The sequence below is a fragment of the Erythrolamprus reginae genome, chromosome 1 (assembly GCF_031021105.1).
Source record: "Erythrolamprus reginae isolate rEryReg1 chromosome 1, rEryReg1.hap1, whole genome shotgun sequence".
Classification (NCBI taxonomy): Eukaryota; Metazoa; Chordata; class Lepidosauria; order Squamata; family Dipsadidae; genus Erythrolamprus; species Erythrolamprus reginae.
In genome coordinates this window covers 397,551,769-397,567,029 of record NC_091950.1, presented here as the reverse complement: position 1 = coordinate 397,567,029, position 15,261 = coordinate 397,551,769, and the positions used below count along the sequence as shown (strand labels likewise).

The following is a 15,261-nucleotide window of genomic DNA, read 5'->3' as shown; positions in this document are numbered from 1 at the left end:
CAGGTTGAGTTCATTAAGTCTTTCCTGCTATGTTTTATCCTTAAGACCTTCCACCATTCTTGTAGCCCGTCTTTGGACCTGTTCAATTTTGTCAATATCTTTTTGTAGGTGAGGTCTCCAGAACTGAACACAGTATTCCAAATGTGGTCTCACCAGCACTCTATATAGCGGGATCACAATCTCCCTCTTCCTGCTTGTTATGCCTCTAGCTATGCAGCCAAGCATTCTACTTGCTTTTCCTACCGCCTGACCCCACTGTTCACCCATTTTGAGACTGTCAGAAATCACTACCCCTAAATCCTTCTCTTCTGAAGTGTTTGCTAACACAGAACTGCCAGTACAACACTCAGATTGAGGTTTCCTTTTCATATTTTAGTACTGTTGTATTTATCCCACTTGTTAGCCGCTCTGAGTCCATTTCGGCAATGAGCGGCATATAAATACAATAAGTAAATCAATCAATCAATCACTGCTCCAAAGCATCTGAATGACCATTGGTAGAAACAGGACACTAGAAGGAGCGTTGGGTTCAGGCTTGCTGAGCCTGAACCCTTAGTAAGAATGAAACTTTTACGTCAGGTTCCGAAGATTTCAGCAAAGAACGAGGTGGGGAAATCTTCTGACTCGACCCTTTGCTTCTGATCTCACGCTTGCATCTTCCTTTTGGGGCTGGGATTTATGGGTGAGTCTGGATTGGAAGAAACCCGCTTCTGCCAAAGGATAACAACTCTCCTTTGAAGAAGAGGACAGGAGGAGGAGGAGAAGGAATCCTGGGGAACAGGTTTGAGCTTCCCTGTCTCTTCAGACTGGATGGCTTCTGCAAAACTCCACCCATCACCGCAGCCTATAAGTTTCCCCAATTTTGCCACCCGCATTTCAGTATTATATTGCACCGTCTCTTGTTGTACTTCTCCAGTTTGGGGTTTTTTAAAAAAAAAAAATATTTTTTTTGCCTCCTTGGCTGTAGCAAGAGCCATGGCTTCCATGGGGATGCAAGTCTTGGGAATCGCCTTGTCGGTGATCGGATGGCTGGGTACCATCCTCTGCTGCGGGTTGCCCATGTGGAGGGTGACGGCCTTCATAGGCAACAACATCGTGGTGGCCCAAATTATTTGGGAGGGCCTGTGGATGGACTGCGTGGTCCAGAGCACGGGGCAGATGCAGTGCAAGGTCTACGAGTCGATGTTGGCGCTGGCACAGGATATGCAAGCCGCCCGGGCTCTGGTGATCGTCGCCATCGTGCTGGCCGTCATTGGCATCTTCATGTCAATCATGGGAGGAAAGTGCACCAACTGCGTGGATGACGAAACTAGCAAAGCCAAGGTGATGATCTTCGCTGGAGTCCTTTTCCTCCTCTCCGGCATCCTGCTTCTTATTCCACTCTGCTGGACGGCAAACAACATCATAAGAGACTTCTACAACCCCATGGTCCCAGACAGCCGGAAACGGGATTTGGGCACCTCTCTCTATATTGGCTGGGCTTCCTGTGGCCTGCTGCTCGTCGGAGGAGCTCTGCTGTGTTGCAACTGCCCCCCCAGACAGGAGAAACCCTATTCGACAAAGTACTCAGCAGCTCAGTCGGTGCCAGCCAGCAACTATGTCTAAGCCATTCTTCCTCCCTCATCTGTCTTGGGGACTTTGCACCACGGAGGAGGCAGTTAGGGGACTGAGTGGACTTCTGTGTGAGGAGGGGGACTGTCCTTTCCCATCCTTTGGATTCAAGCGTAGCAGCAGGAAGCCTGGCATATTTCCTCCAGATTCGGGAAAGCAGGGATTCATTTCTTGCCTTCGCCTGTTTGACATCTCTCAAGGACCGGATTCTGACAGATGCTCCTATTCATCCAAACTGCACTGAAAACTGGCTTCCGTGAGACTAATGGAAGACTCGTGGCCTTCAAACTCGCCCGGATCTTAGCTAGCTCACCTGAAAAGTTGCTGAAGGGGAGACCCACATGAAATGCAGCAGCAACAGAGAAGCTTGAAGTGGGGTGGGTGCTTGTTGGAATTCCAGACACTTTTGACATTTGGCTATTTTGAGGGTGGATATACACCTGGTGTGCAACAGTGGCAAGGACGGACACTGGTGGAGGTGGAGAGGATGGGCATAAGCCCCCTCTAATTGCTGGCTGTATCTTTGTATTTGGAAATTTGCATAGCAAAGCATCTTAGTGTCCATCAAGTTTGGTTCCTGGCTTTGTTTCGATAACGATGTGTTCCATTATTTGCAATCACTCTTGTGGGTATTTTGATACTTGCTAAAAATGGGAAGGTCCCTGGGAAGTCCACCCCCCCTTCACTTACCTTCCTCAAATTGCTGCAAACTCTTTAAAAAAGGATGCAATGATTAAGCAGAAGTATAACTAGGTTTGCAGGTTTTGGAGGTCTAGGAGGAAGAAGATCAAGCTGTGGGATAATTAGTTTCTGGGCTGTCAGACGATGAGTTGAGAAAGGAGTAGTAGACCCAGTTTATTTGAGATCTTCGGAGATACGATAGGGAATTTGGATTCTGCAACAGAGGGAAGAGATTGAATAACCATGTACCTTTTTAATGTCTTGCGTGGACTGATTTAAACCCAGGGTTAAACCAGTTTTGAATGCTTGAATACAGGTGTAAATATAATCTGAGGGAGGGATAATCTTTAAAAAGACATTTTGAGACTGGCTACCAAGACGGTAATTCTCTTCATTTATAAAGTACTGTCTAAATTCTGTTGAGACTATACCAAGGCTCTCCAAATCCAACTGGCAACTTGGGAATGATGGACTGGTGTTAAATAGGACCAAGTATATTTTAAAAGATCTATTTCCACCTTTCTTACATTCAGGGCTGGATTTGAAGCACACTCTTTGGAATATTATCCTCAGCGAATTTCAAATACCAGGGTTCTATCTAGGTGCTTATGAAATAAAGAAAAATGTCCCAGGACATAGATACAGGTCAGGTTTTATTGTTGTTCTTATTATTTAATGGAGTGTCAGACCGTCATTTATAATGAATTACTGAGTTTCCCAGATGGACGTGTAGTTTTCCTTTGACAAATGTACTACTGTATTTGCAGAGTGTGTTACAAACTTGTTCCTCCTTTGCAGAGTTGCTGAGGAAAGAAAGGAAAGTCAATGCTGACATTATTAGAACCGGTTTTTCATATTTTATTTGTGAGACGTTATTGTGTATCAATCGCTTTGAGCTTGTGCAGTCTATAACTATTTTAATTATAAGCACAAAAATAAAATCCCTTGGAGTTTTTTTTAATGTGTGCCTCTTTTGTCTTTTCTTGAATTCAATGTATTCATATTATATATATATATATATAAATTTTCAAATTCAGCAAAAACATGTGTTATATGTATATATATTTCTATCTATCTATCTATCTATCTATCTATCTATCTATCTATCTATCTATCTATCTATCTATCTATCTATCTATCTATCTATCAAGGAGCTGTGACATTCCTTCAATATACCAGGGTGATCCAACAGAAAACACACACACACACACACATATAACCTCTAGGCCACCAGATCTGATCCCTTCAGCTTTGTACCAGGGAGGGGCTATATGTTTTTTCTGTTGGATCCTAGAGGTTAATTCTCTGTCTTACAAGGCCAACGTTGCACGTTCAAATCCCAGTGAGGGTATGGCTAGCTGATGAGGCCGAAATAAGGCTGAAATAGATCTATCCTAGTCTCCCTTAATTTTCAAATTCAGCGAAAACATGTGACATATATATGTATATATGTCACATGTTTTCGCTGAATATATATATATATGTTGTCTGTCCATCTATTGTGCACATTAGATCAGTTTGCATAACATTCTAGATGATCTAAAATAGCAAAAGTAATTTGTTGTTAAATATAGTATGGAGCAACTCTTCATTACTTTAGTGTGTTATATAAGCCAACCCACAAAATTAAAACATAAAATGCCTTATGGGTTGAAATGTATCATGCTGTATTGTCAATAGTAATTGTGTTTTATTAACTTGGGTTAGGTGTATTACCTGGCTAATTAACTCAGAGGGACTTACTACTTCCAGATAAATATGTCTAGGCTCTGGACTTTCAGTATTGGGGTGATTCACATTACATGCATAATCCAACCAGTCAAAAATGGAAACCATGGGTGTCGAACATTTTGGCTTGCCTGGACCATGTTGAATGAAGAGGAATTGTCTTGGGTTGCATATAAACATATACAATATAGTTTTATAATATAAAATCACATGATGTTAAAAATTTACAATCTTCTGAGGCCATGCTACTAGCAGGGTAGGGCAGGGGTGGGCTACTGCCCGGACGGGGTGGGGGTGGGGCAAAACGCAGTGGGGCAGCGAAAATGGAGCTCCACCCCAGAGCACCCAATTTGCACTGAAAGACATTGCAAGAAAATGCAGGGCGTCCTGCATAAGCCACGCCCAGAGTGTGGTAATAAAAATTTTGGTAGCCCTTCACTGGTCCAGGGCCACATGTAGCCCATGGGCTTTGGGTTGGACATACCTATTGCAGACTCTCTTTACACAGTATGCAAAACTTGCTTAATATCCTTGATGGGTTTTACGTTTGTTTGGTATCTTTGATGGGTTAGCAACAGGGGTGGATTCCTGTTATCTCCTCTTATCTTACCAGTAATGGGCAGCCAAAAGTTTTACTGCCACACTGTGGGTGTGGCTTATTTTGTGGGTGTGGCTTATTTTGTGGGTGTGGCTTATTTTGTGGGTGTGGCTTAATGGTCATGTCACTGGGTAGGAGTGGCTTGCCGGCCATATGACAAGGTGGGAGTGGCTTGAACGATCATCATCGTTCATGTGAACTGTTAAGTCCTCAACTTACAACGTTTCCAGTGTTGCTCGCTTGGGTAACAATTTGCTTCGTGTTTCCCATGTGATCCTTCCTGGGTGCCCCCCGCCTCAGGCTGGGTAGTTAGGCGAACGGGTGCTGCCAGAAACATAAATGTTGCCAGTGCTGCTTCCAGCCACGCCTTGTGCTTGCACATCAAGAGGCTGGAGGGGAGCCAGGCAGGAGAGAGGGAAGCTTGTCTGAGGCCAGGAAGGAGGAAAGAGGAAAAAAGCAAGGAGTGCAGATGCAGCAGCAGCAGGGGAAAAAAGGAGAGATGAGACGAGACCAGGAATCCAGGAAGTGACAGCTGCCAATCCACTGAAGCTGCACACTCATCTTCATTTCTGCTGGTGGAACTGTGTTCCACCGTGTCCTGCCGGCTGCCCACCCCTGATGCATCCTCTTGCGCGATTTTGCTTCTGTGCATGCGCAGAGGGACAATTTTCCTTCTGCACATGCTCAGAGAGCCGAAAATTGGCCAAAAATTAGAAAAACATATGGCGGCATGCACGGTCTGGCAAAGGCAACACTGGAGCCATCGCACCAACATTGCATCATCGGCAGGCCACTACTAAAGTCGCGCACCGGGCTGCACCGGTAAGAACCCACCTCTGCTTATCAAGTTGTACAAACCCAGCCTCCTTGGCTAGTTTATAGCCGGAATTAATTAAGTTAAGCATATTGTGAAAACACACAGTCATTGTTTTGCACAAAACGCCAAATGCTAATCGGTCTACTGTACCTTAGGAAGAGGTGAGTCATTGTATTCTGAAGTTATGGCTACAGCAGAGGGAGCAGCTGTTTGGACTTTGAGGAGAATAATTAATTGATTTGTTTAAAATACTTATGCATGCCATGGCACGCACCTCTAGACAGCGTACTAATTTTGAAATAAATTTACATAACAAAACAAAATAGTAAAAATGGACTAAAAAAGAATAGCAAAGCATATAAGATGACACAACAATACTGTATACTTTGGGACAGTTCCAAACATTTTCAGGGAAAAGCTACTTTAGAATTCTAAAAATCTTATAATCTTAGCACACCTGGATGGTTCTAGTCCAAGGACATTGGTACATACAACATGCAGGTCCACACTCCAAAGTGTGCTTGAACACAGAGAGAAAAACCACAAAATTGAGCTCCAGTGTTTTCACTTATAGGAAGTTAGCACCCACGTCCCTCCTAGAAAAAAATGAAATATTTATTTATTTATTTATTTATTCATTCATTCATTCATTCATTCATTCATTCATTCATTCATTCATTCAATTTTTTATGCCGCCCTTCCCCTTAAACTCAGGGTGGCTTACAACATGTTAGCAATAGCATGTTTTAAACAGAGCCAGCCTATTGCCCCCACAATCCGGGTCCTCATTTTACTCACCTCGGAAGGATGGAAGGCTGAGTCAGCCTTGAGCCGGTGATGAGATTTGAACTGCTGACCTGCAGATTTAGCAGTCAGCTTTAGTGGCCTGCAGTACTGTACTCTAGCTGCTGCAGCACCTCGACTCATTATTCAAGGAAAAATTAAAAAGGCAGAATATTATATAGAATATCCCTGGGGAAATGCTTTTAGGCAAGGAAAAAGACCCACTTTTAGTAGTGGTAACCTTTGTCTATGTGCCATCAAGAAATGGCCAAGCTGACTCATCCCTCCACCTTTGTTAATAGCCTGGACCAGCCTATTCTACATAACAAAGATCTACCTCCTTCAGACAGCCATATTAGGAATTGCCCAAAGCCTTTTCATTCCACCATCACCCAGCAAAGGGCCAGCCAAACCTGAACTCAAAACACAGCCTACAATGTTGACCCAGTATGGCACCACGGAATTCTGACAACCAATCAGAGTGCATTTCTCGCACAGAAGCAGGAGGCCCAAGGGAGCATAAAACAAGGAAATTCTCAGCCTTTCTTCCCTTTACTCTTCACCCAACATCTGGAAGCATGTGATCCGCCTTTTTGGTTCAGGAACTCATGCCATGTGGTCCTGTCCTCCATTAAACCTTCTTTCCAAGTAACCTCCATGAATCCAGTGTCTTTTCCCCCACTTGGAACAGAACCAATATTGGGTTCCTACTGGAACGGGGAGGGAGCACTGCACTGGTAGCGGAAATGAAGCTGCACATGCAGCTCCAGGTGACTGGCGAGGGTGCATGCAAGTCACAGCAAGATTTGGCTTCTGTGCATGCGCAGGAAGAAAAATCTTGCGAAAGGATGTGTGAGTGAGATTTCAGTGATTTTTTGCTTCTGCGCATGTGCAGAAGCAAAAAAAATAGTGGAAATCTCAGGCGCCCATGCATCTTCTCACGAGATTTGCTTCCTGCATATGCGCAGAAGCAGTGGTGGGCCCGACCCTTAACGGTGGGGAACGCAGTTCCGGTGGTGGCAATGTAGCGCGTAGCCTAGCTTTGGTGGCGATGCCAAGCATGCACGCGCTACCGGCGCTTCCCTGGACCTACGCCTGCCTTGCCCCACTGCAAGCGCTGCCTTCCCCCACTGGAAGCCCTTCCTTCCCCCACCACGTGCCCTTCCTTCTCCTGCCGCAAGCGCTGCCTTTCCCCACCGCAAGCCCTTTCTTTACAGTCAACGAAGCAGTGGAAGTGATGTGCCGGTGCCTGGAGGCTGTTGGGGCCTGGATGGGTGTCAACAAGCTCAAACTCAACCCAGACAAGACGGAGTGGCTATGGGTTTTGCCTCCCAAGGACAATTCCATCTGTCCGTCCATCACCCTGGGGGGGAACTATTGACCCCCTCAGAGAGGGTTCGCAACTTGGGCATCCTCCTCGATCCACGGCTAACATTGGAACACCATATTTCAGCTGTGGCGAGGAGGGCGTTTGCCCAGGTTCGCCTGGTGCACCAGTTGCAGCCCTATTTGGACAGGGAGTCATTGCTCACAGTCGCTCATGCCCTCATCACCTCGAGGTTCGATTACTGCAACGCTCTCTACATGGGGCTACCTTCGAAGAGTGTTCGGAAACTTCAGATCGTGCAGAACGCGGCCGCGAGAGCCATCGTGGGGCTTTCCAGATTCGCCCACGTTTCTACAACACTCCATGGCCTGCATTGGCTGCCGATCAGTTTCCGGTCACAATTCAAAGTGTTGGTCATGACCTTAAAGCCCTACATTGCATTGTACCAGAGTACCTCCGGAACCGCCTGCTACCGCACGAATCCCAGTGACCGATAAGGTCCCAAAGAGTTGGCCTTCTCTGGGTCCCATCGACTAAACAATGTCTCTGTGGTGACCCCGGCCCTCTGGAATCAACTCCCCCTGGAGATTAGAACTGCCCCCACCCTCCTTGTCTTTCGCAAACGACTCAAGACCCACCTATATCGCCAGGCATGGGGGAGTTGAGACACCTTCTCACAGGCTTTTATATTTTATGTTTGGTATGTATGTGTTGTTCGGTTTTTTAAATATGATAGGGTTTTATATGCTTTCTTTTTTAATATTAGATTTGTTTCGCTATAACATTGTTTTTATTATTGCTGTGAGCCGCTCCGAATCTTCAGAGAGGGACGGCATAGAAATCTAATAAATTATTATTATTATTTCTTCCCCTGCCGTGTGCCCTTTTTTCTCCCACCATGAGCCCTTCCTTCTCCCACTGCGAGTGCTGCCTTGCCCTGCAGTGAGCCCCGCACTTGCCTCTCACGCTGTCTCCCCCCTTCCCGTGCTGCCGCCATTTGCCCCAAATGGCGGTGGGCAGTGGTGAGTGGGCACTTACTTGTTTGCCCATTTCCAGGTTTTTTCGCTTCTGCGCATGCACAGAAGCAAAAAAATCCTGGAAATTGTGCTCACAAATGCACGCATGTGCACATGCAAGTGGGGGGGGGGGAGCAGGGGCACGTTCCCAGACCATTCCAGTAGGACCAGGAATGGTAGCCCGCCCCTGCGAAAATGCCATATCTTGCTGTAACGTGCTCGCGCACCCACTGTTCACACGGAGCTGAGCACACATTGGCACAGGCAGTGGCAGTAAGTTGGAACCCCCCGCCTGAACAGAACCGAGAAGAACATTACTCCCAACACACCCCAGTAAGGGAGGGGGAAGGCTTGGATGAGGAGAGTAAACCTGCCTTAGGATTGTCTTCAAAATGCACAGCAAAGAAATGTGCAGCTCTGATTCTGTATGGGGAGCAAACAAGGCAGGGCGGGTGATTATAATTTTTTCCCCTTCCGGCTGCAGGATCATCACAATATTGAAAGTGTTGGGTGAGAAAACACCTCCCTCATAGTCTGGGAGGGGCTGAAAAGGGAGGCAGAGCAGCTGGGCAGGTGAGGCCACTGGAAAAACAGGCTTGATTTCCTGGTCAGCATTTACACAGCATCCCAGAGCTAAACAGGAAGCAAATGAACAATCTCTGTTGCCTCATTCCACCACCCCCTCAGCATCCCAAAATGTTGCATTGAATTAAATTTAATGGAAGATCATCTAGAGGTGGTTAAGTTCTACCCGGTTCTGCACTTTCTGCACTGAGTCTCGTTTTGGGGTAAAATACAAGAGGCTGTCCAACGTGTTAGCAAATTATTGAATAGGCGTTGTGTACATTGCCTATTTGGCCTCCAGCCCTATTACCCCCTGCAGGTACTTTGCTCTGGCCCACAAGGTCCTCTGGATAACTATGATTTGTTATTTTATAATTTTATATGCCATTTTATTCCATATTTTTGTTGTGTTTTGTTCTGAGCCTGCTCCCAAACATGACAAACCCTCTGTAATTAAATCAATGATTCCTTTATTAGAAGCGCTAGCAGACCCAGTAAAAGGTCTGTCTGTCTCTCGTTCTCAGCAGGCTAACAAGTCTGTCAGGCATGGAGATGAATAAAGTGGTATCTCTAGCTAAGAATGCCTCTACTTACGAACTTTTCTAGATAAGAACCGGGTGTTCAAAATTTTTTTGTCTCTTCTCAAGAACCATTTCCCACTTACAAACCCGAGACTCTGAAACTGTAACCGGAAAAGGCAGGGAAAAGCCTCCATGGGGCCTCTCTAGGAATCTCCTGGGAGGAAACAGGGCTGGAAAAGGCGGGGAGAAGCTCTGTGGGGCCCCTCTAGGAATCTCCTGGAGGAAACAGGACCGGAAAAGGCTGGGAGAAGATCTGTGGGGCCCCTCTAGGAATCTCCTGGAGGAAACAGGACCGGAAAAGGCTGGGAGAAGATCTGTGGGGCCTCTCTAGGAATCTCCTGGGAGGAAACAGAGCCTCCACCCTCCCTGTGGTTCCCCAATCGCACACATTATTTGCTTTTACATTGATTCCTATGGGAAAAATTGCTTCTTCTTACAAACCTTTCTATTTAAAAACCTGGTCATGGAACGAATTAAGTTCGTAAGTAGAGGTACCACTGTAGTTGTCTGCCACATCTATTCATCTCCACCCCCTGCCTTTTATCCCCAGGGCTAGGGTGCTGCTTCTTCCCAAGGATCGACCCATAGATTTCCACTGTTCTCCTCTTCTCTGCCTTCTGTGTATCCACGTGTCAGGCACTGGACCCAGCTGCTCCTCCTCTTCCTCATCAGCCACCTCCAGACCTGAGGACTGTTGACTCTCCATCTGTTGGGAGTAGCGGTGGGTTGTAAAGTATTTTGCTACCAGTTCGCACACACACACTGCCTCTGTGCCTATGCTGAAGAGTCCCATGTGGATGGGCGGAGCCAAAAGAAATTCTCTGAAAAATGTATCTTGACATGACATGAGTCTTTATTGATTAACCCTTGGGCCATATCAAAGTGCAAAGTCCCAGAAACAAATTATTACTAAAATTTAACAAAAGCAATTTAAAATGAAATTAGAATAAAATACGATTTAAAATGAAGTTAGACTAAAATACAGTCTAAAAAGAAATTGAATAAAATACAATAATTTTAAGATACAGATAAAATATAGTAACATATTTTGGTGTCACCCCTGCAATCTACCCCAATCAGTTCCAGGTGTGCAGATCTCAACTAAACCATTTTCTTTAAATACTGTGCTGTGTTAAATGTCATTTCAGGTTCTGGCCATGCATAAAGTAAGTTGTTTTGATATGGGTATCCTAATGTTTGGTATACAGTGATCCATCGTTTTTCGCGGGGGATGCGTTCCAAGACCACCCGTGAAAAATGAATTTCCGTGAAGTAGAGGAAAGATTTTTTTTAATGTATTTAACAAGTATTTGGACTTTTAAAACCCACCTGTTGCATTAAACAGTCATTCTATAATGTTTCTCAGCTGGAACTACATGTGATATCCTACCAATTTCTGTAATAGAGTACAGTAGTAGTGTAAGAAGAATTTTATGAATTTTCAATGGATTTAATGTATTTAAGCCCCCTTTGAAAACCTGTGAAGTAGTGAATCCGCGAAAGTAGGGAGGGATTACTGTATAGACCAAAGCACCTGTCTCTCACCCCCTTATACAAGCAACAGTCGAATAGGATGTGAGCCAGGCCTTCTACTTCTGCTACTCCACAAATGCAGAGACGCTCATTGTAGGGTATAGAATGGAATCTCCCATTTCTGACCAAGCTGTTCCAATCTTGCTCACGTAAATATCTCCCTAAGATGTTTCAGCAGTTGTGACTTCAAAGAGGAATTCCCCAAAAATGTATTTTGATTCATGTATGTGTAAATAATGAGTAGAGGAGTGCAACATACGTTCCCTTCTTGTCTTTGTATAAGACTAAGATCCTTTTTTGTGGGTTATCTGCATGTATCCTAGCATTGTGATGGCTAACCTATGGCACACGTGCCACAAATGGCACATGGAGCCTTATCTGCCGGCACATGAGCCGTTGCCCTAGCTTAGCTACAGTGCACACGTGCGTGTTGGCCAGCTGATTTTCCGATGGGCCTGGTAAGTCAATTTTTTGCCCTCCCCAGGATCCAGAGGCTTTCTTGGAGCATGTGGAGGGCAAAGACGTCCCCCCAAATAGGTTCTTCGGAGGCCGAAAATGCCCTCCCAGAGCATCCGCATGAGCTGCAAATCAGCTGGCCAGCACACACATGTACACTGTAGCTGAGCTAGGGCAACGGTTCACGTGCATGCTGATTTTCAGCTCATGAGGATGTTCTGGGAGGGCATTTTTGGCCTCCGAAGAACCTACGGGGGCAGGGGATGCGTCTTTGCCCTCCACAGGCTTCACAAAGGCCTCTGGAAAAAATTGACCTACCGAGCCCATCAGAAGTCAGGAAAAGGGGGGGCAGGGGAGCGGGAGGGGGTATTACATGCAGGCATGGAGGCGAGGCAGCATGGGGAGGTCACATGTGTAGGGGCAGGAGCACTAAATTATGGATGTGAGCACTTGTACACGCGCAATAGCATGTGCACCAATAGCAGTTTGCGTAATTTGCATAATTTGTGCGCGACCGTTCTAGCGCCAGTCCTGTGGATGCCGCCATCTTTTTTCTTCAATCTTTTGTATTTCTTGCTTTGTCTATATGCGCAGAAGCAAAATATTGCGATGGGACACCTGGGCACGTGAGATTTTGGCAATTGTTTTGCTTCTGTGCATGCACAGAATAATAATAATAATAATAATAATAATAATAATAATAATAATAATAATAATTTATTAGATTTGAATGCCGCCCCTCTCCGCAGACTCGGGACGGCTCACAACAGTAATAATAACAATGTGACAAATCTAATGTTTAAAAGATATTAAAAGATATTAAAAACCCAACATTAAAAACCCAACCAAAAAATAACTCAAATCTTGCGTGCGTACGTGGCCCCTCACAAGATTTCAGCATGTTTTTGCTGCCTGCGCATGCACAGAAGCAAAACCACATTGGAGATGAGCGTGCACACAAGACAGCCAAAGCTGCGCATGCAGCGCATTAGTAGCGGCAGTAATAGCAATCCATTCCTGATGTGCATGCGCGCTTTCGGCACCCAAGGGGAAAAAGGTTGGCCATCACTGTCCTTGCTAATTGGTGATGTTTTCATCCTAATAGGAAAGTGAGCACAAGAACAAGGGGGCACCATCTGAGGTTAGTTGGGGGAAAGATCAGAAGCAACGTGAGAAAATATTATTTTACTGGAAGAGTAGTAGATGCTTGGAACAAACTTCCAGCAGACGTGGTTGGTAAATCCACGGTAACTGAATTTAAACATGCCTGTATATCCACCCTAAGATAAAATACAGGAAATAGTATAAGGGCAGACTGTATGGACCATGAGGTCTTTTTCTGTCGTCAATCTTCTATGTTTCTAATCAACCAGAGTTGTGTTTTCAGCAGGTGGGAGCCCGATGGCAGCCCTGGCCCTGCAGTTGGTTGGGCTGGCACTATCTATCCTGGGCTGGCTGGGCTCCATTTTGGCCTGTGCCCTGCCCATGTGGAAGGTGACGGCTTTCATCGGATCCAACATCATCGTGGCCCAGGTCTTCTGGGAAGGGCTGTGGATGAACTGCGTTTACGAAAGCACCGGCCAGATGCAATGTAAGGTCTACGACTCCCTACTTGACCTCCCCGCGGACTTACAAACCAGCCGTGCCTTGGTGGTGGTCTCCATCGCCCTGTCTTTCCTGGCTCTTCTGATTGCCGTCTCCGGAGCAAGGTGCACCCGCTTCGTAGAAGACTCAAACACCAAGGCCAAAGTTTTGAAGGTAGCTGGCGTGGTGTTCGTCCTAGCGGGCACGGCGCTCCTCTTTCCAGTTTCCTGGTCTGCAAGGAACATTGTCAGCAACTTCTACAACCCGCTCGTTCCCGAGGCCCTGAAGAGGGAGCTGGGTCTCTCACTTTACATCGGTTGGGCAGCCAGTGCTTTCCTGATCCTTGGTGGAGGCACATTCTGTTGCTTTATTCCTCCAAAGGAGGACAATACATCCTATCCAATGAGATATTGGACAGGAAGGCAGCCTTCTGCGAGCAGCTACGCCCGCAAAGACTATGTATGATCAGTGAAGGGCTGAATTTTTTTTTATGACCACAATGTGGGTGTGGCTTATTGTGTGGGTGTGGCTTATTGTGTGGGTGTGGCTTGATAGTCCTGTGACCGGGTAGGAGTGGCTTGCCGGCAGTAAAGGGTTGCAAACTTTTTAACAACCACACTGCGGGCATGGCTCATTTTGTGGGCGTGGCTTGCTGGCCATGTGACCAGGTGGGAGTGGCTTGACGATCATGTGATCAGGGATAGCTTAAGGGTCATTTGACTGGCTTCACCTCAAGGGTTTGGGTTAGGCCCTGTTTGGACAGGGAGTCACTGCTCACAGTCACGCATGCCCTCATCACCTCGAGGTTTGACTACTGCAACGCTCTCTACATGGGGCTACCTTTGAAGAGTGTTCGGAAACTTCAGATCGTGCAGAATGCGGCCGCGAGAGCAATCATGGGCTTTCCTAGGTATGCCCATGTCTCGTTAACACTCCACGGCCTGCACCGGCTGCCGATCAGTTTCCGGTCACAATTCAAAGTGTTGCTTATGACCTATAAAGCCCTACATGGCATCGTACCAGAATATCTTCGGGACCGCCTTCTGCCGCACGAATCCCAGTGACCAATTAGGTCCCACATATTTGGCCTTCTCTGGGTCCTGTCGACTAAACAATGTCATCTGCCAGGACCCAGGGGAAGCGCCTTCTCTGTGGTGGCTCCGGCCCTCTGGAATCAACTCCCCCCAGAGATTAGGACTGCCCCCACCCTCCTTGCCTTTCGCAAACTTCTGAAAACCCACCTATGTTGCCAGGCTTGGGGAAATTGACATATCCCTAGCTGTTCCATTTTATGTATGGCTTGTTTGGATTGTATGATTGTTTTTTATAAGGGTTCTTTAAAAATTGTTTTTAATATTGGATTTGTATCTCATGTATTTGTTGTGAGCCGCTCCGAGTCCTCGGAGAGGGGCAGCATACAAGTCTAATAAATGATTATTATTATTATTATTAATTATTATTATTAGGGTGCTTGACTTCTCCTTGCCTTAAAGAGATACAATTTCCTTATCTATTTACTATTACTGAACACCCAAAACATACTATCTAATTCTATGTACATATATGTGTACATACGTATTACACACAGGCACACAAAAGTATACATTATCTACGATATAAAGTGTATGTACACAGATACAGTGGGGGAAAAAAGTATTTAGTCAGACACCAATTGTTCAAGTTCTCCAACTTAAAAAGATGAGAGAGGCCTATAATTGACATCATAGGTAGACCTCAACCATGAGAGACAACATGAGAAAATACATCCAGAAAATCACATTTTCTAATTATTGCTCCCAGTCCCAGAGTTGATTTCTTCACACCAAGCTGCTTGCCTATTGCAGATTCAGTCTTCCCAGCCTGGTGCAGGGCTAAACTTTTGTTTCTGGCATCCATCCACAGCTCTTTGGTCTTCACCATAGTGGAGTTTGGAGTGTGAAGGTTTGAGGTTCTGGACAGACAACAAATTCAAACAGGTGCCA

General features: G+C 45.8%; 2 protein-coding genes across 2 annotated transcripts; both read left to right on the top strand.

Annotated features, from left to right (window-relative positions):
• Window positions 1–975: 975 nt before the first annotated feature.
• On the top strand, window positions 976–1,794 carry LOC139162120 (claudin-4-like). Its single transcript, XM_070742166.1, has one exon. It carries the CDS (start codon window positions 976–978, stop codon window positions 1,603–1,605), a length of 630 nt encoding a protein of 209 aa, XP_070598267.1. The 3' UTR covers window positions 1,606–1,794.
• An 11,302-nt stretch (window positions 1,795–13,096) lies between these two features.
• On the top strand, window positions 13,097–13,841 carry LOC139162117 (claudin-4-like). Its single transcript, XM_070742163.1, has one exon. It carries the CDS (start codon window positions 13,097–13,099, stop codon window positions 13,742–13,744), a length of 648 nt encoding a protein of 215 aa, XP_070598264.1. The 3' UTR covers window positions 13,745–13,841.
• Window positions 13,842–15,261: the final 1,420 nt, after the last annotated feature.

Excerpts from the sequence above, each read along its gene's own strand:
- LOC139162120 (XM_070742166.1), top strand. The coding sequence starts at position 976 with ATGGCTTCCATGGGGATGCAAGTCTTGGGAATCGCCTTGTCGGTGATC.
- LOC139162117 (XM_070742163.1), top strand. The coding sequence starts at position 13,097 with ATGGCAGCCCTGGCCCTGCAGTTGGTTGGGCTGGCACTATCTATCCTG.